Raw genomic sequence first — 23,874 nt, forward strand, 5'->3', positions numbered from 1 at the left:
TTTTTGATTCTTTGGAAATTTCTAGATATTCTAGATATATTTCATGTATAATATCCTATACCTATCTTCAAATGTTTACGAAATAATGACAGTTGAAAAGCGAAAAATACCTACAATTTTCTGGACCAGACACCCTGTATATCTAGAATTAATTTTAAAAGAGAGTATATGAAAAACCATGCAACTTTTTTAATGTTTTCTTCTAAAACTTGCAGTTAAGGCTGTATGTGGGTGTCAAAATATAATGAATAACCCTGTACATTCAAATTTCATATACCTATGTAAGACAATATACATAAATATATGAACTTACATCAAAATGATTTTCACAACAATAAATCGTAAAAATAGAGGATAATTTAACGTTTTTCTTTTCATCTCTTCTCATGGCCTTAGACCATTTTTTTCTGTTTCCGCTCATCCATTACTATTTATAAATACCACTAATTACTAATTATGTATTAATTAACCCAAATAACTAAAAATTTGACTCGGATTCAACAGCGTTTAAAGCAAACTGTGTAAAATAAACACGCGTCTGGCTCCACTCAACCAGAAGAACGGCGGGTGACGTCACAGCGGCAAGGCGCGGTAGAGAGCGTTTGCCCGGCCATTTAAATTAACAATATTTAATTATTTTATATTAGAGGCATTTCTTAACCGATATCAACGATTTTTTTTGTTCAATTTGTAATTATATGAACTATTTTTTAAAACCATTATTTAAAAACATGCATTTTCCTCATTGTTGTCTGTCATGTGCAAATCGTTATTTCTGTCAATTTTTCCATGTCTGTTGAAAATATTTGAAACTATTAGTCAGTCTGTGCAAATAAAAACAATCTAAAAATAAATATTTAGTTTATAAGAAATAATAATTTATGCCTTATTATAATGCATTATTTGCGTTTCTAAAGATATATTATTAAAATAATATGTTACCATTAAAAAGTTAAATGAGCAAATTCACACAAAAATAAATACACAATAAAAAAATACAAAATACTGTGTAATCATAAGTACTATATGATCCAATAAAAGCTAAAACATAAAAATATTAAAGGTATACGTTCTAAATAATAATAGAATATATACTTGTTTTGATATGTTTTAAAAATAACACATATCAACCTGTCACTATCACAGTGAAAAACATGTAAGCTAATTAAATTACAAAGACATAAGAACTAAGACATACTTATATAATATAACGTAAAGAGACAATACAAACTAGATTTCGGCAGTATCAAAAATATCATGAAAAAAACAGAGATTTGGAAAATTTACATATGAAAAAATAACACAATCTTATTATTTGTAATTTAAATAATTCACAAGAACTTAAAGCTTCATTCATAACCTCGAAATTAGTGGTTTCAATTAGCGTAGAAGTTTGTTCTTTTAATGTCAATGTAAGGCATTCGGAACGTCAAAATTAATGGTAGACATGTTCAATTAGTATAGAAAGTTATCAAACTTTTGACTTTTCCACTAATCATATACATTTTTGGCCTTTGATTATCTTCCCTCAAGAGAAATTGTGGTCAGAAACCAAACCAAACAAATAAAAAAGAGACTGGTAAATTAAATGGCAAAGAGAGGGACAACGTTCCCGTAGCGCAACTCAGAACCATCTTAGAAAATTTCGTTCTATTTATGTTGATCTGCGCATTACGTCTATTGGGCCCACTATCTCATTCTAATATAACAAGAGAAAAAGAAGCAGCCATATAAAACGTAATTTCTAAATAGAAATTAGAACAATCGCCTTTCGTTTTCGTCATCATGACAACCAAGATGACAACATCATGACAATTCGTCATGTTTGTTAATTTTTCTTTTGGCGATTTACCTTTTTTTCTAAACTCTCCATTTTATTGACTTATGAATATGGATAGGAAACAAATTCCTTTGTTCCATATAGGTATTTATATTTTGTTACTTATAATTTTAGGTTATACTACCGTATGATCGAAAAAAAAAACGGCGTCCAGTTGGCTGGGAAATGACGATCGATGACATTTCCCATATAAATTTACATATAAAGTGACAGCGATCTTCATTTCATAGCCATCGTTGACGCCGTTTTTTCTCGATCATACGGTATTTGTTATTTTATTTGCTGCAGGAGCCATTATCATCTATTTTTTATATGTATTGGTGCCCCCTTTCTCTGATAGATATGTTAAAGACACCCGGTAAAATAAAAGTAAGTAGTTATATTTATCATCTTATTAAGAAAAAAGTAGAAGTAGTAGTGTCAAAAATATTTCGAACCTCCCTTAACATAACAAATTAATACAATTAATTTTTTTCTTTTTTTGGGTAGGTAGTTTATAGCTGGTTTATAGAAGATTAAAACTAAACTTGAATATGGTTCAGGATCATGATTCTCGTAAAGTCTTCTTTGCTTGGATATTCACTATATTGCAATTAGGCAGTTTTTTCGAAAATGAGATTTTTAATGGCCTTTAAAAAAATTGGCCGATCGTTTCCTGCAACAGTCAGTTCTTCTGCATTTAAAATTGGTAGGTAGGTGGAATAAACACTGTTATTTTTTGTTATTATATTATAAAAAGTTTATTTATTTTTATGTATAAATAAATATGTTAATAAAACAGTACAATTTTTGCTTTTTTTTATAATTTTCCTTATAATAGTAGTATTCTTTCGTTCTGAAAGAAACTGCAAATTTTCACTTACACTGATTTATTCCCTACACCACGTTCCTTTTACGTGGTATAGGGAATAAATCAGTTTAAATGAAAATTTTCAGTTTCAGAATGAAAGAATACTACTATTAATGGCTAATTTAAATTTTCCGCCAGCCAGAATGTGCGATAATGTCTTACGATACGTTTTATACCTATCTCTTTCTTTTTCATATAAAGCACACATAATAAAGAAAGATATAAATAAAGATGTACGTCCTGCCATGGTCCTGCTAATTGGTTTCAAAATTGTTATTCTGAGTTGAGCTACGGGAACGCGGTCCTACTCTTTACCATGAGATTTGTCAGTCTCTTTTTATTTGTTTGTCTATGTTATAAGCTAAAGATTAGGCTTTCTCTATGGATACAACTGACTAACGCAAGCTGTTGCTAGGATATTCTATTAATTTTAATTGTGTTTTTTAAACATTGTAAATGATCGTAAACTAAAAAGTAGAAAGTGTAATTATAAGTCAAATTTTATCTATGGTGTAATTAAAACCACTAATTTATCCCACTAATTGTGAGATTGTGAGGTTCTGAATGATGCTTAAGTCTTTCACAGCTTTCACTTAAAGAAAGAAGAAGATAACAGGCAACACATAGAGTAATGTTGAAAGTAAAATGTCTTATCATCAAAAGTCAATCATTATCTGTTTACTATTTATTTCTCATCAAAGTTTCTCATCATACTTACTGTACCCTACAGTAAAAATATTATGAAAATAAAATACTACCAACTACCAAATAACAATCTACAAAATTTTAAAATTCTCAGTTTATCAAAAAATACTGAAATAAATTTTCTTTTGCTAAATAGTTATTACCAGTTAAATGGAAATAAGCATTATCCAGTACCTAGTATTTTTTATATATTTTTAACCACAATTCAAATCTACAAATTATTTCAAAAGTAACAAACCTAAAATATGATCTATTCCTCTTAATTGTTGGTATTATAATTTCATCTTACAGTAATAATAAGTATAATATCATACACTAATCGAATATATTACTTTCACACTATTACAAAAGACATAAATTTATAAGTTGGTAATCTAAAAGTCGGAAAATCACAAAAAATATAAAATACCTAACTCCCAACAGTTTATTACGAATATTGGAATATCTTAGTTAACTAACTATCTTAGTTACATTAAAAATTTAGTACGAATAGTAGATTTCCTTTTAAATCGCAGTTGTTTACTATAAAGAATATAATATATTTAATAGATTTTTTTAAATTATTGTTCTTTGTAAAAAACTATTCTAGAAATAGTTCATAACAAAAATTGTGTGTGCACTATGTACGCATATTTGAAGTGAACCTTCTTACTAACATCTATTAAATTGAAGGATTTGAAGGATATATATTTTTTATGAATGCTTTTTATAAACTTAAAAAAATAGAGTTAATATAAAACCGTATACTATTATAGCTTTATAATTTTATGTTTTTTTTTAATTTTTATTAAAAAACGATAATTCTATCAATCGGCCGGATAGCCTGGCAGCTGTGGCCATTAAACCAAAATACTACTACATCTATGGGCGGATTCAGTAAACACACCGGTATCAACCGGTAAATACCTACCAATTACTTTTTATTGAACGATCAAGACAACAAAAAATGTGATAGGTGACAATTATGACAAACTGCGCCGACCGATATATAAATAAACCGGAAACAAAATACGGTAGGCTCTCAAATGATCGGTGACCACAACCGGTGTGTTACCATTGGCATTCACTTTAATTTTCTACACCGGTGGACTAACCAGTGTGTGTACTGAATGCGCCTTATATCTCTGACTTCTACTAACTGCTACTAACCAACAATTTGTTTTGTGTGGACTGTGGTCTGTTTTTGTTTAAATGTTTTGTTCATTATTCATGTTGGGATTTATTTTTAAATTAATGTTATCGTTAGGCAAACTCATAGAATATGTATTTCTTTTGCATAATCAAAATAGTCACTCCAGATTTTACATTACAACCAAATTATCACTCTAAATCGCTTTCATTACTTAAGACAGATGTCCCTTGTCTTGTCATTATTCAATTCATTATTCGAATTGTCAGTATGTTGTTAACAAACGTTTCATCCATAATAAATGAAACAAGTTTAGATTGGAAAGTGCCCATAAGGACAATGTAAACACTAATTTGGCGCTATTCTTGCAACGGTCGCGACCCAAAACTTCTGAAAATTTCGGAGCGGTTCGGCTTTTTCCGGAATTATATCGCCAAATATTGTTTATTCAAATTTATTATTATTTTCGTTTAATTTTATAAATAAAAGACAGTGTGTTGCATACAAGAGACTTTATTTTATATAAGGACGCATGTATGAAATACCTATGAAACATTGGAAACCGACGTTATGCCACGATCCATGATGGTTTTTGCAGTTCACAGTTCACAGCACAGCTTTTTAAGTTTTTAATGCCACTTTTCCACAATTATCACCGGTTGGAGTAAATAACACTTGAATTAAACTCACAAGATAGCAATTATTACTTTGAAAATGGACGCTATAAACACTTTTCGGAATTTCTTTAATGAGAGCGGTTTAGATTTTGAAAGATCATTATGATTTTTGAAGATTCTGACTTTGACAAGAGAAAATTATTTCTGATTTTGTTTGCCGTTGTTGTTAGCGACCGCTGTAGCAGCGCCAGATCGTATATAACGGTCGCGACCCAAAATAATTTCGCGACCTAAAATTTTTACGGGCTTTCCAATCTAAACTTGTTGCATTTATCTATGGTTTCATCTTAAAATAAAATTTTAATCAATGACAATTGTTATCTCCATCATTCCCTGGATTAATAATACAGAAATTACAGTTCAATTACAAACAATTCATTATTTATAGCGATTTACAGTAATTTTATTAAATTATACGAATATTCTCGTTGATTATAGGTTTGAAACAAATATGACAGTGTTCTCCAATGAAAATGCGAGTTACTAACTCTAAATTCTAATTCTGAGCTGGCAAATGAGGTTGATGCTTTACCTAGACCGTTATTCAGAAGCTACAAACCTATCGATGAAAATATGCATAAAAATTTACTTCCTAGCACACAAATCTAGTACAATATCAAGTTTATTATAGCGATTTTCTTAACCGCGTATGGTACAGAACGTTACCCAGTGTTGCCACAAGCTTATTTTTCATCGGGGATCCTATAGATTATCACCAGATAGCGGGGTTAAATTGTTTTACAAAGGCGTAGATCTACCCCGAATGCTGTGGCAACACTGCCGCTATCACTTTTGCTCTCACTAGCTCGCGCATGGCTCGCGCGTTACGTCCGTCTCACGGCCGTCATTTAAAGCTGGAGTCTCATGCATCCGAAATCCGATGGTACGACCAGGGGGGTGACAGTAAACCGGAAAATTGGAAACAGTTGTGGCGCGGTTCTACCCAGGCAGAAAGCATGGCCTTCTAGACTATCCTAGACAAAAATCTGAATATTTCTATATGATTTCTGTCAATTTCTGCTACGGAACATTTTTATGCACGTCGGCGTCCTGTTCTTTTGTCTTTTGTCTGTGTGTCAGCGTCAGCTCCGAGGCCTCTGGCAAGGTCGGGCGCCATTTTAATTTTTGCCGTTTAGATTTGATTGGAAGTTTGTTTCTGATATTTCGGCTGAAATTTATAAGTACAAAGATGTTTTTTGATATAAAGTTCCTTGTTAACACTTTAATAAAGTATATATGATATTAATTACATGAAGAAAATGATGAAATCGACGTTTCGGCGTGTAGCAGGTATGGGCCATATTATAGGTAAAAATAGGTAATATATTAACTGTTTTTATATTTTTTTAGCTTTAAACCCAAGGATCTTGGGATATTCTTTCAAGGATTTTTCCGTATCTCTACTTTAAAGACTGATCGGTGATTTTGAGCAATTGAAAGCAAGTTATACAAGGTAAATTATGATTATTGAACTATTATTAGCCTACGTTAAATTTCTACAAGATGAACAGAAATGCGTAATTACATATCACATAGGTACCTATTATGTATTTTCATAGCAATAATGCTATAAATCTATGTATGTAGATTATTTTTAAAATACAAATGAGGTATTAGATGTATATGTATCATATTTTTTATTCATTTTATTTTCATTCAAGTCCTGTTTGATTTAATTCACAAAAGTCTTATGTAGGTACCTATATTTATATTTTTTACATATTTTTTTTGATTCCAGGTTTTGTGTGGGTTCCGGTTGCCTTTTTCCTGCTTCCAGTTATTTATCCGTGAAGCTGTGAAAACATTTATTTATCTTCAAGTTTCTGTAAGTCAATGCACTGTTACTTTACTAATTCGCTTTAACACAGCATCTCTGATATTATTTAAATATTTAATATTGATACAGTAGTTTATTGGTTTATAGCTCTTTAATTGTGTTGATTTGCATATTTACATTGTTCTAAATTCCAAATAAATATTTTTGAGTAATTTTGTTGTATTATTTACTACTAGAAAGAGTAAAAAGTATATTAACCCTCATTTAAACCTCCTGAACAGCCCGCCATTAAAAACCGGAAACGGAAATAAATTTCATAAAATTGAAATTGTCATGTCTATGTCATGTCAAATGTCCCAGCCGCCATATCTGAAAATTAGTTACCCAGGCAGCCACGCTGTTTCCATAATTTAACATTGACTTGACACTTCTTCTTGTATTTATTATTTTATGGGTACGACATCTGAAATTTGAAGTTATCCTGTGAAATAAAAAAAGCCTGTCACATACATCCAAAATATGACAGTTTTGACACTTTTTGACATTTAGACCTGTCATTCCTATCAACAGTATCAACATTAATTACATGTATTATTGGAGAGAAACACTTATAAAAATAACTTCCTCGCCAAATATCCCGAAATTGCCCACTTCCCACTAAAGTTGTTTTTAAAAACCAATGTTTTCAAAAAAGTTAGATTAAAAAACACACGATATTGTACAAAAGTTAAACAAAATTTAACTTTATACGACGTCGGACGATTAGTTAAAAATATCGGATAAAAATTGGTGTCAAAATATTTCGACCAACAGGAGCACTCTCGGATCGTCGCGACGTGTCATCGGATTTCGGATGCATGAGACTCCGGCTTAAGGCCAAGTGTCACGATGATTATTTCGATGGTCATTTTTATGTAAATATGGAAAATGTCATTGACAACACACTTGACGCTGTTTTTTTCAGCCATACGATACTTTCCTAAATGTATAGTGCGATAAAAAGTTTTATGATCAAGCATGCCTTGGCTTAGGACACATAATTCTTATAGGCTTGGTGCATTTATAGTTTTAAAACTGCACTATTAAAAACTAAAATATTTAAATATAACAAAGCCACGATTTTAATATTATTTCAATGCTATCAACATCAGAACTGCGTGAAATACACAGTGAAAACTTCTGATTTATGCCGATCGAGTGCTGGGGTCGGAATATTTAAGTATTTTGGTTTTAATAGTGCAGTTATTGAAAATATAAACCATTCAGGCACGAGGTTTGTGTGATGTAATGCTGTTTCGGCTCATTTCAAATGTTAATAAAATTGTCAAGAAAATGTTAGCACATAAAGGAGGGCGTAATTACGTGGTTGTTGGGTGCAATAATATTCAATAACTCGATTTTTCCGGATATTCAACCCTCCCGAAACAACATTTTATAGCTTCACAACTTCTCACACGATTGATCAAACGCAAAAATGGATTCAAGCAGCTCGACGAAACAACTGAGTAAACAAAGTGCGCATTACATAATCAAAAAATTAGATATGCATATACTATGAGAGGATTAATTATAATTTGCAATATTAACGGTATACTTGTTTTAATCAACTAGTGCTTAAAATTTTTATGAATATCTAAAAATCTAATTTATTATGTACCTTTAAAAAAATCGTTATAACCGAAATAACCCCAGTTATGTCTCCACTAGCAAAATTGGTGCGTAAAACTATGCTGCTACTCTAGTTGAACTCATCTAAAAAGTTTTATTATGTTAAATAATAAATTATAATACAAGTTAGACCTTCTGCAGATATCAAAATATTTCCTCTGTTTATTTTTATCTTTATAATTTTCAGAAATTATACTTCCTAACACTTTTAGAATAATTTTATAATAAATTTTTCGTATACTCGCTATTTAAATCCGTGTATATGTATATGTAACAGTAAACGTTGGAAATCAGTGATTGTTATCAATTAGTAGTTAAAGTTAAAAGCTCACATTCACTGATTTGCTAGACTACGCCAGTAAAATTTCAACAGCTATTTTTGAAACCAACTTTTACTAGTGAATGCTAACATTCCCTGGACGATAGCAGTGAGTTTAATTCAGTTAGCGCGGTTGCCACATGTTGTAAAATATAAGAATAATTAACGATAAGTTAAATAATAGGCAATATAAAGCCGCGTCCAAGCTACTCGAACAAAATGTTCGCGAACATATATAATTAAACAGATACTAAGTGAAAATTGTGAGATAGGAAGATTTATAAATAATAAAGCCAACAAGTACAGCTAGCCTAGGCCTATTAAGGAGCGCGAGGCGCCGAACGGCTAGCTTGTACGCCAGAGCGTGCGTCTGCCTATGCTAGAGCGCGCGCGTTCTTTTTCCGACGGGTGTCGGTAAATCAAAAGGAGCGAACGGCGTGCATTTCGGAGGACATTGTACCGGACACTTGGAAGGGTCTCATTTAATTTCGGGCGTCCATCTGTGATTTTTATTTTTTACCGACCATTCGACAATGGGAGACGCAGTTATTGACTGGGATCGTAAAAAACATTTACAACTAAATTGTTTACACAAAGAAAAGATTTTATCATTTTAATTTTATTGTGCGTTGAGTGTGAATAGCTATGTAACTAGACTTCGTCCATATAATTTCATTTTTGTTAATAAAGACCTTTATGATTATTTTTATTAAAAACCGGAATTATTATGGGATTCTGATATTAAAAATTACTACTTAATAGGAAGTTTGACACCGGAAATGAAAAGAATATACCGGGTGTATATATTTTTAGAAATAAATATACCGGGTGTTTCTGAAAAGTGGTTCACTTCTATAACTTTTTTAATTTTTTAGATAAAAAACGAGATTTGGTATGTTAGTATAGGACATAAATCAGGATTGATCGACGTTTTCATTTATTTTCGGTCACTACCTATTTCACCGGAAATGACAACAACTTTTGATTTAAATGGTACTCTCGGTATTTTTTACCGTATATGATAGAAAATGACATTCTCAATAGAATGATATATTATATGTCAACTTTTGACATTTTCAATTTAAAAATGGCCATAAATAAACGTAACGAGTAACGACAATTTTACTCTAAATACCAAGTATGTGGTAGCAAATTATTCGTAAAAATGCTTTTTCCAAATATGCTGAATCAGCCTCGTACCATTTGAAAAATTTGAGTTATCATTAAAAATACGATTTGGGCATCTTTTAAGCGGTCATGAAAGGATACGAAAAAAAATTACACGATCAAATATATGTTTCCAAAGTTCTTTGATTACAAATTAATAGTTTTAACTCAGTCTTGGCACTCTAGACTGAAATTTAAAATGCTATTTTTATTTAATTGGAATTGTCTAAAATTGACGTATGGTATGTCATTCTATTCAGAATGTCATTTTCTATCAAATAAAGTAAAAAATATTTAGGATACAATCTAAAAATACAAAGTTGTAGTCATTTCCGGTGAAACAGGAAGCGACCGAAGGTAATTGAATACGTCAATCAATCCCGATTTATGTCATATACTAAGAAACCAAATTTCGTTGTATTATCTGAAAAAATAAAAAAGTAAAAAGTGAGCCCCTTTTGAGAAACACCTGGTAGAATCGGCTGAAAATGAATACAGGTCTTAAAAATACACTATAACGAATAATCTACCAAAAGATCTACCCCTGTGATCCTCCGCCTGCTAAATATTGATTCTTCAACGACAAAAGTTCTTAAACTGTTTACCGGTTAATTTATTTAATAAAATGCTTGTACTCGAAAAAACAGCGACTACCTAAACGCATCCATAGAGCAAACTGGTTGTCGCATTCTTCCCCGCACCTCAGTCCTCGGGACCGATGCGATGGGCTGTGCCGTCGTTTACGACCTGCTCCTACGAGTATATAGTGTGAATTATATATGTTCGCGAACGTTTTGTTCGAGTAGCTTGGACGCGGCTTAAGGATAACATTAAATTGGGCTAAACGTTGGCAACGTTGACAGACATCTGGCGTAAATTCGCTTTGTTTGTGGTTATGTATAATTGTTTTGTTATCGTTTTAAAAAGTGCTGTGCTGTATTTTCCCTGTGGAAGAAATTTTCTGTTAAAAATTAAGTTAAATAAACTTTATTTTGTCCACCATGAAGAACTTTATTAAAAAATCTTGTACCAATAAGTAATCTTATGTTTATTAATGTTATGTGTCGTTATTTTCTATAATTTTTTAATATACTAAAAGAAGTAAATTGTAATTTTAAGGTAATTATTGTAATTGTAATTGAGGTGATCCAATATTCTTAAAAGTTTTATTGTTCTTTCCACCAACATTCTTCCTCACCACACTCGCCCTGTACAATAGAATAACTTTTACTGGCAACCTTTAATAAATGTTATTTTTACTATATAGTGAATGTTAGAAATGACTAGGAAAAGTCGACAAATCTCTTTAAAATACCACATTCACTGGTCCAATACGTAATTGCTAGTATTTCCTAGTCAATGTTAACAATCACTGAATTTCCGACTTTCGCTGTAGCATATATACCGGTTGTTTGCGATTTTCTCCGATGGTGGCAGCACCGACGAAGAACCAAGCCTATAAGAATTTACATTAATATTTTATAACTGTGAACTGTCAAAGTCAGAGCTTGCTTGATCATAAAACTTTAATGATAGATATGTGTTATGCATTATATTGGGTTGAAAGTAAATTCTATGTTGTTTTCATCCTTAAATTATTGATTATTGAACATTTCTAAAAACAGTTGCGTTTTTAAAAAGAAAACAGTTAAATATATATTTTCTTGTCACAATAAACAAATTTTTTATTAACTTTTACTTATATATATTTTAAAAAATTCTGAATAACTAAAATATATTATTCCCGCATATTCCCAAGTTTTTGAACGGCACTATAAAACTATAGTTAGTCCGTTGACATAACATAACATAATAATAGTTTATTATATTAAAAGAAATTGCAACTTCAATGTGATATTCCAATACAAAAATAAACGGTTAGTGTAAACACAGAATAAATACTTTAGGAAGTCTTCCTTATTAGCTATTTATTCTGTGATCAAAAACAACCTGTAGAAATATATTTACCACACCATAGTTAAAACACATAAAAACTATCAAACACAAATTCAAACACACCAAATGTTTTTTACCTTGTTCTGCTTCGGTCAACTTGTCGTATACTGTAAAAACATACCAGTCAAAATCCATTTTTTTATCGTTCATTATTATTTAATATCACATATCATGTAATCAATCATCATTTTATTTTTTGGAAAAAATTTTTTATTTTATTTTTTATGTGATGTGGCATTAAAAAATACATTCAACCGTTGATTGAAAGAATTGGGAAGATACGCAACCTAATAGGCGAATTCGTGATAAGGCTGATTTGATTTCCCCTTACGTCTCAAGTGCTGTGCGGTGGAGACACCAATCGTTCTGCGGCCATCGCATAAAACACTAACACACAAGTCTAACTCGGCCAGCGAAGGCATATCGAAGATGGTGTGGAACTGAAAGTAACAGTGTTGCCATATTAAAATGTGTAATATATGTAATATGTTTAACGAAAATATTTTTGGATGAAAAATCCGCGTTTATGTATTGAAAATTTATTCGTGTCAAACCTAGTAAAATAATAAACAACAAAAATAATTAAACCTGTAAAAAATTCTTTTACAGGTGCCGAATATGTAGTATGATCGAAAAAGTCGTTTAGTTGGCTTGGACATGACGATTACCATTATAGTGACATTTACCATAATATTTTACATATGAAATAACAGCAATCTTCATTTTCAAGCCAACTTTGACGCCGTTCTGTGCTAAATCATATAATATTATATTAAATTGTTTAATGATAGAAAATCCGTATTATTAACGTAATGTACACAAAATCCGTAAATATACGGATTAATTGGTAGTTCTGGCAACACTGTCTCCGGCATCCACTCACTCTGTTGACTGAAAGCGGAAGAATGGTACAGTATTCAGTATTCTTTATTCGCTGTGCTTTAACCGGCTATCAACGCGCAGCGGCGCAGAGCTAAACTAAATCTCTGACAGGCTGACGGTAACGCCACCTACAACTCGGACAGGTTTTGTGCCACGAAATCGTCCATAAGGTTGCGCATTTTCTTATTTCTTCAATCAACGATACACCCTTAAATTTTCACCCTTCTATCAGTGGCGGATACAGAAGGGGGAACATGGGGCCCTGCTCCCCCCCTAAAATCTGTAAATTGTGTTAAATATTAGGCTTTTTTGTTAAAAATGGCGCCCTAAAAAGCATATTCTACATTACTTTTTATTTTGGGCCCCCCCTAAAATAAATTCCTGTATCCGCCCCTGCCTTCTACCATCATCCACTATTTTTTAATAGCGATTTTATTAGTAATTCAATAATTCTAATTTAACAAATTGTTTTTAAAAATTGTTAGGATACCTTAAAATAAAAACGTGAGTATGATTACCCAATCATACTCATCATACTCACCGGTACGGGTATATAGAGGGTATAATTGGGTATATACGGGGTGCAAAAACTTAGGTATTTACCCAAATTTCAATATACCGGGCAAATATATTTAAAGACTATATGGTTAATAGCCCATTTACACAATGAGTGGAAAGTAAAGCCAAACAAATGAAATGGGAATATCAATCTTGCGTAATTCTTTTGGTTCAACGCGATTTTTATGCGTACGCCCCAAATAAAACGATCTGATTCGTCTACTTCATCGCTGAGCGCTGTCACCTGCCCGCGCACTATTTTAAACTCTAAATATTAATAATATACATATAATATATTACTTTTTTATTGGTAATGGCATTATTTCAACCTGTTATTTTATATATTCATGAAATATAGATAAATCTATCCCTTTCTTATTTTTGTTTAAATATGTCAGAAATTAAATTTAAATTTATGTAGAATGTAGAATGAGTAAGAGGGGGGTTAATCACTGCGACCTTAAAGATCTATTGTGTGTGCCCCCCTTCCTTGAGTCATCACACAATCTATAACTCATCATATCCCTGTTGTAGAGGGGACAGGGTATTTCCCATCATACTCTGACAACAGTTCTTCCTCCGAGGGTACACACCCTTCCACGGTTGGCGTTTGGCCCTCCGTGCCGCTCTTCACAGTCGAGGAGCTTGCCTCCGGCTGAGGAAGCCGTGAGGTGGAGGCTGGAGGATCTGTCTCCATTTTCTCCACCTCTTTACTTGATATCTCCTTAGACCTGATACCGGTGTCGTCCCGTATCTATAAAAGAGGATATATCCCTCTTTCTCTATTGCCTCCTTGGATATGACGTACTGTATTGACCATCCTGGCTTTTTTCTCTCCCTGCCGATGCCGGAGAAGAGGTTCTCGCTCCCTCTCTTGCCCTTTGATGGAGATGAGTCAGGTTGTTTCTTGGTTTATTTACTCTCCCCTTTTCGGAGAAGTGTTTTTGCTTAGAGTGTTTCGGTAGCTTATGTCGCTTATTGGGTCTAGAGGTAGGCTCCCGATCCTTGCTGGAGAAGGTGGTAGCTTGTGTGCCACTTGTGGAGGATGATCCTAAGCAAGTGTCAGTCGCCCCTCCTGTAGTTTCCTTTGGATTTGGTCCCTTGGAACTTTCACTTTTGTAATGTTCCCAGTGTCGCTAGGGGGCTTCCCCACAGCTTCACCGGTGGTGTTTTTAATACTAGATCTCATAGTGTTCCCACGAGTCGCTAGGGATAGTTGGTCCACTTCTACAGAGCCCCGGATGCAGAAGTAAGGAGTAAATACAATGGGATGCTCCCTGATGCCCCAAGGTTGAGGCCAGTAATGGCTAGTCCTCTATCTAGCCACGCATCCCCTTGACCTGGTCCCGCCATCGTAGGATTTACGTTTTTGGTGAGGTTGTCTCCTCTTGGTCCAGGCGGTTAAGCAAAGACCCCCCCCCACACCCTCTACCCGCGAGTCAGTAGAGGGTGCCTGGTATGACGGACAGGAGTGGCCCCGTCCGGCATCGTTATATGTCTTGGTGCAATTCCCTAGCCACTACAGCTAGGGACAAGACAATGAGATGCTTCTTAGACCGAGCTAAAGTGCTAGAGGAGATTCCTCCAGCACCTGACAAGGAGGTTCCCAACCAACGACAAGGTTTTGCATCTCCTAGGAGAAGATTTAAATTTATAAGTAAAGGGGCGATCAGTAAGACGCTAACTTGATTTACATAGTATATAGAAACTCTGAAACTACTTGTATTGGTTAATATGAAATAAATCAACTAATCGCAAAGCACTTCTTAGGCTTGCGTAGTTCAAAGCCGTTGAACCAAAAGGACAGACTTATGTGGATTTTGTATAGCTCCATCTCAAAAATGTGGCTTCAATTTCTGTGCCTGACTAGCTATATAGTCTTTAAATATATTTGATACCGGGTACTTGCCCATCACTGATCACAGCAACGCGTGGCCGGGTCTGCTAGTTTAAGTTTAATAATTATCATCAATTTACTTTGATTTCTTTAATTAATAAAAACAGAAATATTAATTTCTTTCTATTTAGCATATATAGGCTATATTTAAATAAACAAGTAGGTACTTACGGGGTCTTAAAAATAACAGGGTCCTTTTTAGCAGTAATTGGCAGACTCATTTTAGGTCTATTTGTGCTCGCACCTGTCTTTTCACTTGTTGGTGTTTGGGTTTGGTTTGGTGTTCCACTCAAAGGACGAAATGAAAAAGGAGTTGTACCACTTGGTTGTGGAAAATCCATTTTTAAAATTGGTTTTCTTGGTGCTGCAATGTTTGAATATCAAAATAAATAGATCATTATTTATTAAAATAATTAATTCTAGTAGTTTTCATAATTGTGTAATATTTAATCTCAAAAAGGTTCTTTATATCTAACCTTGTTATTAAAAATCTAATTAATCAGGGCAATTTTATCGTAATAATTATTCCCCTAGAAACAGTTAGTGGCATCCAGTCCCAAAAAACACAGGGGCACATACCCACCTAATTGCAAAGATAAAGGAAAAGAAATAAGTAGGTATATAATTGGGTATTACAGTTGGGGGCCTTGTTGACCTTCGGTGTTATAACAGCAAAATAAAACAATAAATCACCACAATACACCCAAACACTTTTACTTTTACACTGGACGCCAGTGGCGACTCGTCAGGGTAGGCAAGGTAGGCGGCGCCTACCCTAAGATTTTGGCAGAATTTAAGCGGTTTATTACATTACATTATTTACTATTGATGTTGTCAATACATAAAAATACTGTTAATACAGGGAAGTGTGTTTTAATAATCAATATTGTTTTAATATTTGTGGTCGTGTATATTAAAATATTCACTACAGCTGGCGTACGCTGTGCCACTGCGTTAGAAAACAAAATAATTTTGACCGTTGGAGTGCCTTTGTTCGGCGATTTCTACATCGCCTACTATCAGAGTCGATGTACGACGTACGGCATGCGGCAGTCTTCTGTCTATGTCTAACTCATCGTGCGGTAGCGACGCGACGTAAGTCGGAGTTGTATCGTATTAAGGCGGGGCTTAGGTAAAATCTCCGGTTGCCTTCGCATGAAGTTGTGGAGGCTTGGTAGGCTTAGAAGTTAAGGGGATATTCTCGATATTTCATAAGGGGATATATCACATTTCGTTAAGGGGATATTTCATATGATTCATTATACGTACCATTTAAAACTTTTACAAAAAAGTCTCAGTGTGCTATTTCAATTCGATATGTTAATAAAAGCGGCTAAGTCAAATCTCTTTGCGAATTTTATTTTATGAAATGGGGGGGGCAAATAGACACAACTAAAATTTTATCGCCTACCCAGCAGGGTTCGGAAACTATATGTTACTTTTAAAAACTACATAAACTACATTACATGTAGTTAATGTAGTTTATGTAGAGGGTGTAGTTTATGTAACCTATGTATGTAACTTTCAAATGTCAAAGATTTGAGGTGAGGTTATAATAAGTTGAGGCTTTAAAAACACATAATGTATTTAAGAAAACAGAAGAAATATGGCTTTAAATATAATATTTACATCATATTATCTCTATTACACCTCAAACAAAGGAAAATTATTCATAATATCAATACATAGTTTATTAACGTAGTTTTCATGTAGTTAATGAACGGGAAAAGACGTAGTTTTTGAAGAAAAACTACACGTAGTTAATCAGGTAAATTGCGTCTTAGTTAACTACTTCCGAACCCTGCTACCCAGCCACACGGGTCACGAGCCGCCACTGCTGGACGCGCGTTTCGCTAAACCATGTTAGCATCATCAGCAGATGATTAAAACTAAACTAATATCTACAAATTGAGCGTTTTGGGCCATTGTCTCTGTTCATACTATCTTTACATTTATTAATTTTGACGCTCTCATATGCATCTAATTTAATTATTTAATCTGATTATATTCATCGCAACAATATTGATCAGCGCTAATTAACATTGAATAAGAAAAATCGAGCCAATTGAAAGATTCAAAGCCAATTGGAAGATTCAAATAAATTAATAAATTATATCCAGGTCAGCATTTTAAAGATATTATTTTTAATTTTTTTTATTGTGAATTTGAAATCTTAGTGTGCGATCTAATAATATGCGTAATATTCATCGCAGTTATTATAAATAAATAAACTTCTACAAACTAGTTTCTAATGCTCTACGGCACAAATTTATTTTTCGTTCAATTTTATTTATAGCCCTTTTGTACTCTTTATTGTAAATGTTGAGATATATTGATTTCGCTTTTATAACTGACGTGAAGTAACATATTCATTTGTATATTATTTTTTATTATTTTATTGAATTTGATTTTCAATATTCAATGTTTTACTCCACGTCATGGTTAAGTTAGAAAGCTTATCAATATTGTAAGGATGAATATATTAAATATTTAAAAAAAACAGAGCCGGACTTGAAATTTAGTTTAAATAAATTGTGTTCAAATGTCCGAAACAAAAAAAAATATTAAGTGTAGCATATCATTGTAGTCAGGAGACCGAGTTCTTTCAAAATCTGAAATAAAAAATGCAGGTCCGTATTTAAAAAAATAAGCACCGGCGGAGAATGCACCAAGCCTATAACAGCCCATAATTGTTTTCGCAAAAACTGCATAACTACTTGTTCAAATTACAATTTAAATTTTCTAACTCTTAGATTAAGATTTAACTGTAGAAAAAATAAGATGTTTATTAATATGAAATACATTGTGTAGTAGTTTACTAATGTTTTTAACTGTATTTTCTCTTAATTTTGTATGCCAATTTCATTGAAAATAAATTATCATTGTTTACCTGTCAAAATTAATTCATGGCCCACCCTGTGTATGTTAATATCTGCATTAAATATCTTAGAAAAGTAAACTACTCAGTACCATTTACTTAATACTAGTTTATGCAAATTAATATTTACAAAAATATTACCTGGATTATGTTGATCTGCCATTTTATTACCTTTTTACTTCAAAGATATGGGAAAACAAATGGGATATTAAAAATTACTGCACATTAGATTTAACAGCTCGCTATTAAGAACGTTGTAAATTCACTTTATAGATGTATTTCAAACTTCTTCATCTTGAGCTAACATTTTTGAACAAGTGGAATTTGTTTATACAACTTTTTATTTTTGGAAAATCAAGGAAATTCCAATTTTCTAATTTGACTAGAGCAAAATATCCAAATAATTACACCAATTACACTGCGCAAAGACAGCGCGCAAGACGACAATTGTCATAATTAGAGATGTGCACTAAAATCGAAAAATATTACCTACTATTTATTAATTTTGGTAATGGCAAAGGTAATGGTGTGGATCCATGGTACAAAGAATACAAGGTATGATATTGCGCAGGTTGGTCGCTACGTCACAGGTGATAACAGGCGCTATTGGTCAGCACGCTCCGCGCGCCACTTCAAATCGTCAAGATATTGTTATAAACCTGTTTTTTTGTTTATATACCGTCATTGAATTATCGCTAAGCAAGTTACTGTGGAGTAGTGCGTAAGGAGTCGGGCTAGGAAGCGAGAGACCCGAGTTCGAATCTCGGCAAATGACGATTGAGGACATTTCCCATAAAATGACAGCGATCTTCATTTTGATAGTCATCGCTGACGCTATTTTTTTTTTTCAATCATAGTACGCGGTATATTATTTATATCATTTTATTTATTATTTTATGATATATATTTCGCACAACACGTGAACGCTTATTATGTATTTTCATAGTCAATAAAATTATATAGAACTAAAACTCTAGATTCCTATCTATATTAATTAATCTTAATTGCTCTAAATTATTTAACATTCCATCAAAACTACGGAGGCCTTAAAGTTTTTAGCTGGGTAATTAAAAGGGCTTTATTAAAAGCTTCAGCAACATTAACCAAGTTTTTCCTTGTTTAATTTTGCTAACATGCTGTAGCTCCATGTCATGCTACTTTAAGATTTCTCTATTCTTACACCTAATTTATGTGATTTTCTTAGCTATAATATGATTTATAAACCATATTTTTCCTAATGGAAGGATGGAATAGGATATGCAAAATTAAGATATTTTAACATTTATTTTCCAGACAAAGCATAAGATTAAGACATAATAAATATTATAAGAAAGATCTTAATATAAATCACAAACTAAGTCTTAATTTGGTCTTGTATAAACACAGGTATAAAACTAATAAGATCAAAACTCAACCTTCACCATATTGTCAAGATTTGGCATTATAGGAAACAAGAAATTGCAGTAAATTAAGAAAAGAATATCAAAGTACACGATATTAAATACTGTAATGTATTCTACGATACAAACCATCTCCCTTCTAAAGAGAAAAAGATAAAACATAAAGCTTATTTTAGTCTTATCAACACTCTTCGATAAAATATATGTCTAAAATTGCTATTAATCCACTAACTTGATATTTTTAAGAAATTATATGATACAAACATTACAATCAAAGTATATTATATTAGTAACATTATAGGTAAAATATGTTACCTCTATCTCCCATTGACGTGTATTGTTCTATAAGACTCGTCATGGTAATATTTCAAAACATCAATATACATAATATAATGAAAACTATTGTTGCCTGTAAATAACTAGAAATTAAATAACTTGAAAGAAATAAAATAATTCTAATAAGTTTAAAACCATTAGAAAAAATCCGTAAATGATAATTTTTAATTCTAATGTAAATATATAAATAAATGTTATTATTATGCAATTTTATTATTCAACCACTTCCATATCTCTGTTATTATTACGTACAATTTTATATATTCATAATACTTTCATTTCACAATCTTCATTATCCTTCTTACCTTAATTTTGGATATCAAGATAAATCTGAAATTATAAAATTAATTATAGAATTTGTATTATTATTGATTAACACTCAAAAAAAAAATTCAACTGCAAATAATTCGAAAATAAACTGCAATTTGGCAACATCGACGATGTGCGCTTGCGTAGTATCGATGATCAAATGCAGCAAATATGGCCTTCAAGGTCAGCCACCGGATCCACACCTTTACCAGATATAAGATAAGTACCTACCCAATATAAAATTAAAAAGAGAATTGTGAATTGAATTTGCAAACATTAATAGAATATTTTTATTTAATGTAAAAAGAACGTTCAGGCCTTATTCAAAGGTTCAGGCCTGGTTCAGGCTAAGAGTAGGTTCAGGGTAGGTTCAGGCAGGGTTCAGGTAAAAATACTATCATTTTCATACGGAACAAATGAACTACCCTACCCTCCTACTTTTTTAAGGTTATGGTGTAATGTGTTATGGTACTGTATGTTTTGTAAGGTTTTGTTAAAAAATATTTCTATTTTCAATTTAATCAAATTATAATACCTTTTATAATGTATTAACAGAGGTATTAATTAATAGTCTAGAATAGAGTACTCACTGTTAGCATTTAAGTGATATATTTTTGAAGATAGTGCACTGAACAAGATCTGTTGAAAAACCATACAGTTCAACAGATATTTCACGGAGATATTTACACGATATCCATAAGATTATGGCTGCTTTAAAAGGGATTCTGTGTAAAAATCAGCTTTTAAAATCAAAAATAACAATCAGGTAATTCAAAGATTTGTATCTGTATGTATACATATTTTCTCTAACCTCTCATAAAATCCCGTACAGATATATACAAAATTTTTATATCTTTTTTAGTCATTATATTCAAAATGGAATGTCTCAATTTCCAAAATATTACATAGAGCCAGTTTACAAAAAAGAGGAACTCAAAGAATTGGAAAAAAGTGGTGATATAGACAGATTAGCACACTTACCAACTAAACCTGCTAGTAGTGATTCCACCTGTTCATTTAAACAAGACCCTGATATTAAGTATTATAAGTTAGATTAAGTGCCTTTTTCGTACATTTATATTCAACCTTTCAGCCTATTTGTAAATTATGTTATGAAATGTGGGAAGAAATCTCTAGCACGTGAGTTAGTTGAAAAATCATTTGAAAACATAAAGCGTATTCAACTTGAAAAATATCATAAGTGTGAATCAGAAGAAGAAAAGAATAAATTAGAATTAAATCCCAGAGTTATATTTCATAATGCGGTTGAAAATTGTAAACCTTTGGTGGAGTTAACTGGCGTTAGAAGGGGAGGTGTGAAGTATCAGGTAGATTTGGGTATTTATTATAATTAGACATTATAATACACTTTTCTTATAGGTTCCAGTACCAGTAGCACAAAGGAGATCACTATTTTTATCGATGAAATGGTTGATAGCTGCTGCACTAGAGAAAGACGGTAAAGTTAGATTTACCGATCAACTTGCCCGAGAACTTGTAGATGCTGCCCATAGCAAAGGAAAAGTAGTTAAGAAAAAACAAGAATTACATAAACAATGTGAAGCAAATAGAGCTTACGCACATTATAGATGGAACTAAAGACAAGAAATATTTATTTTATAATAAGAATAAATAATAAAACATTTAAAATGATTATCACCTTTTAATAATTTATAATTTACTATATTTACATGATCCTTTTGAACAATTCTTCATTTAAAATGGTACCATATGTCATATTTAATTTTAAGGTATCTTTGGTTGAGTATCTTTTTATTGGCAGGTATAGTTCATGCAACACAGATTTCTAAAAATAATTCACTTAATCTTTGCAGAATTAGATATTATAGATTTGTTATACTGGTAAATCATTTAAAGGGATAATATCATCTGCCAGTAATTCCACATCAATTCTGTTACCCCATGTATTTGCATATGAAATTTTTACAGTATTGTTTTTTTCATTATAATAAATATATCCTACAATATTTTTTGTCAGAAAACCCAGACTACTTATAAAAGCTAGTAGAGATAATGCTAAAACATATTTGTTAAATTAAATACAGTTTCATCTCCTTAAATAATAAAAAATTATATACAAACCTATAGTACCACTAGTTTGAACTATGTCCATAGAAATGCCAAATAGTCCGGAAAACATTGCTATGCCTGGAATAGTAAGACCAGTAGCTGCCAGTTGATAGACCTTTAAGCGATTTACAATTGTTGTAGCTCTTATGTAGGGAAAATGATAAATTGGAACAAAATCCTTAGGATCATATTTTTGTAATGGTACATTTGTTTGAATATATTTTGCTTTAAGGGATGTAGGTATTGTTTTTAAAGTTCTGGATTCTAAAACAGTTCTCGTTACTAAGCGATTTACGTATTTCAGCATTTCTTGAATATTCTTATCCTAAAAAAATCAATTTTTTTCTTAAATTTAATTTATTTTATGTTTATTCATTATTAGAAATCATAGATAAACAACATTAATATAACGTATGATCTGGTATGATCGAGAAAAAACGGCGTCCAGTTGGCTTGGAAATGACGATCGATGACATCTCCCATATAATTTTACATATAAAATGGCAGCGATCTTCATTTCATAGCCATCGCTGACGCCGTTTTTATTCGATCATACGGTATATCTGTGTATAAGTAGTTGTATCCTAAGTGAACACAAAACCAAAACACAACCACGACACAACTAACAAATATTATGGAATGGACTCTACGTAAGCTTCTCAGTTGCGCTTATGGTTGATGGTTGTGCTTTTCAGTTTTGTTTTGATTCCACTTCATGTGATCGTGAATTCAAATGCTTTAGGCAAGAAATCAAAATAATTACTTACGGAGTAAATATAATACAACAATGCCAGTAAAACTTAAAGAAATGTAAGTATTTTATTTAATCTTTTTCAATAAATATTGAAATTTTGTGGACATGTCATGTGTTTTTAGTATAGGTTAGGAAACACGTGTTTGGCAGTCAATTTTGACAGTAACATATAGTTTGTTCCTTCTGACTTGTCGTTAGTCCAATCCATAGGAAGGGAAAAAAACAAGGAAAAACCAGGGAAAAAAGAGACGATGTCACAGAACACAGAAATGACTTAACAGAAAAAACTGATTTACTGTTACCAAATATCATGTTGAAGATACAAAAAAATTATAACTATATGTGTTATTATTTGGACATTGATTGTTCTATTCAATTACAATTTAGCATGTGTTTATAACTTGGTATTCTCAACAGATTAAGTTGATTACTTAATTCCTATATAATGGACATCGTTGGCTTTTTTACCTTACCCTTCATATGTATATGGAAATGTACTTCTGCCAGATATCATATATTCGAAAAAAATGGATTTCAGTTGGCTTGGACCATCTTGGAGACTACAATCAGTGCTACAACCAATGACATTGACCATATAATTTTACAAACAATGACAGTGATCCTTAGTTCCAAGCCAACTCTTACTTAATAATAATGATTCTCTGTATTTTCTTTTTTTCT

General features: G+C 32.0%; 4 protein-coding genes across 6 annotated transcripts in view; 2 read left to right on the plus strand and 2 right to left on the minus strand.

Moving 5' to 3' along the window:
* LOC115881802 (dual specificity mitogen-activated protein kinase kinase 4) overlaps positions 1–18,723 on the minus strand; it is a 40,635-nt gene extending 21,912 nt beyond the window's left edge. Inside the window, exons 1-3 of one of the 2 annotated variants that reach the window (XM_030899470.1) lie at positions 18,445–18,723; positions 15,597–15,789; positions 12,166–12,195 (exon numbers count right to left, since the gene is read on the minus strand). In XM_030899470.1, coding sequence (XP_030755330.1) covers positions 12,166–12,195; positions 15,597–15,789; positions 18,445–18,466 — 245 coding nt within the window. In that variant the 5' untranslated portion in view covers positions 18,467–18,723. The remainder of the gene's footprint in view (positions 1–12,165; positions 12,196–15,596; positions 15,790–18,444) is intronic. The other variant, XM_030899471.1, reaches the window with a different exon arrangement.
* A 1,851-nt stretch (positions 18,724–20,574) lies between these two features.
* Positions 20,575–22,001, plus strand: LOC115881794 (28S ribosomal protein S7, mitochondrial). Of its 2 annotated transcripts, none has more exons than XM_030899459.1 (5): positions 20,575–20,905; positions 20,953–21,114; positions 21,211–21,387; positions 21,442–21,676; positions 21,729–22,001. In XM_030899459.1, exons 2-5 carry the CDS (start codon positions 21,053–21,055, stop codon positions 21,945–21,947), a joined length of 693 nt encoding a protein of 230 aa, XP_030755319.1. In that variant the 5' UTR covers positions 20,575–20,905; positions 20,953–21,052; the 3' UTR covers positions 21,948–22,001. The 2 variants fall into 2 exon arrangements, with proteins under 2 accessions (XP_030755319.1, XP_030755320.1); XM_030899460.1 differs by having other exon boundaries at positions 20,969–21,114.
* On the minus strand, positions 21,999–23,052 carry LOC115881795 (transmembrane protein 186). Its single transcript, XM_030899461.1, has 4 exons — positions 23,041–23,052; positions 22,452–22,764; positions 22,210–22,385; positions 21,999–22,155 (listed from the first exon to the last, which is right to left on the minus strand). The coding sequence occupies exons 2-4, from the start codon at positions 22,744–22,746 to the stop codon at positions 22,036–22,038; spliced, it is 591 nt and encodes a 196-aa protein (XP_030755321.1). The 5' UTR covers positions 22,747–22,764; positions 23,041–23,052; the 3' UTR covers positions 21,999–22,035.
* Positions 23,053–23,093: 41 nt separating this feature from the next.
* The window catches only part of LOC115881793 (transducin beta-like protein 3), a 32,648-nt gene continuing 31,867 nt past the window's right edge, over positions 23,094–23,874 (plus strand). The window contains exon 1 of the mRNA XM_030899458.1: positions 23,094–23,249. Coding sequence (XP_030755318.1) covers positions 23,227–23,249 — 23 coding nt within the window. The 5' untranslated portion in view covers positions 23,094–23,226. The remainder of the gene's footprint in view (positions 23,250–23,874) is intronic.

This window comes from Sitophilus oryzae, unplaced genomic scaffold, assembly GCF_002938485.1.
Source record: "Sitophilus oryzae breed Bouriz unplaced genomic scaffold, Soryzae_2.0 scaffold_1740_pilon_pilon, whole genome shotgun sequence".
Lineage (NCBI taxonomy): Eukaryota > Metazoa > Arthropoda > Insecta > Coleoptera > Curculionidae > Sitophilus > Sitophilus oryzae.

Bases quoted from the DNA above. Each gene is read 5' to 3' on its own strand.
- LOC115881794 (XM_030899459.1), top strand. From the start codon at position 21,053: ATGGCTGCTTTAAAAGGGATTCTGTGTAAAAATCAGCTTTTAAAATCA. The intron at 21,388-21,441 runs GTATTATAAGTT...TCAACCTTTCAG, and splicing joins AAACAAGACCCTGATATTAA to CCTATTTGTAAATTATGTTA. The intron at 21,677-21,728 runs GTAGATTTGGGT...CTTTTCTTATAG, and splicing joins GGGGAGGTGTGAAGTATCAG to GTTCCAGTACCAGTAGCACA.
- LOC115881795 (XM_030899461.1), bottom strand. From the start codon at position 22,746: ATGCTGAAATACGTAAATCGCTTAGTAACGAGAACTGTTTTAGAATCC. The intron at 22,386-22,451 runs GTTTGTATATAA...AATATGTTTTAG, and splicing joins TCAAACTAGTGGTACTATAG to CATTATCTCTACTAGCTTTT. The intron at 22,156-22,209 runs GTATAACAAATC...AATTATTTTTAG, and splicing joins TCCCTTTAAATGATTTACCA to AAATCTGTGTTGCATGAACT.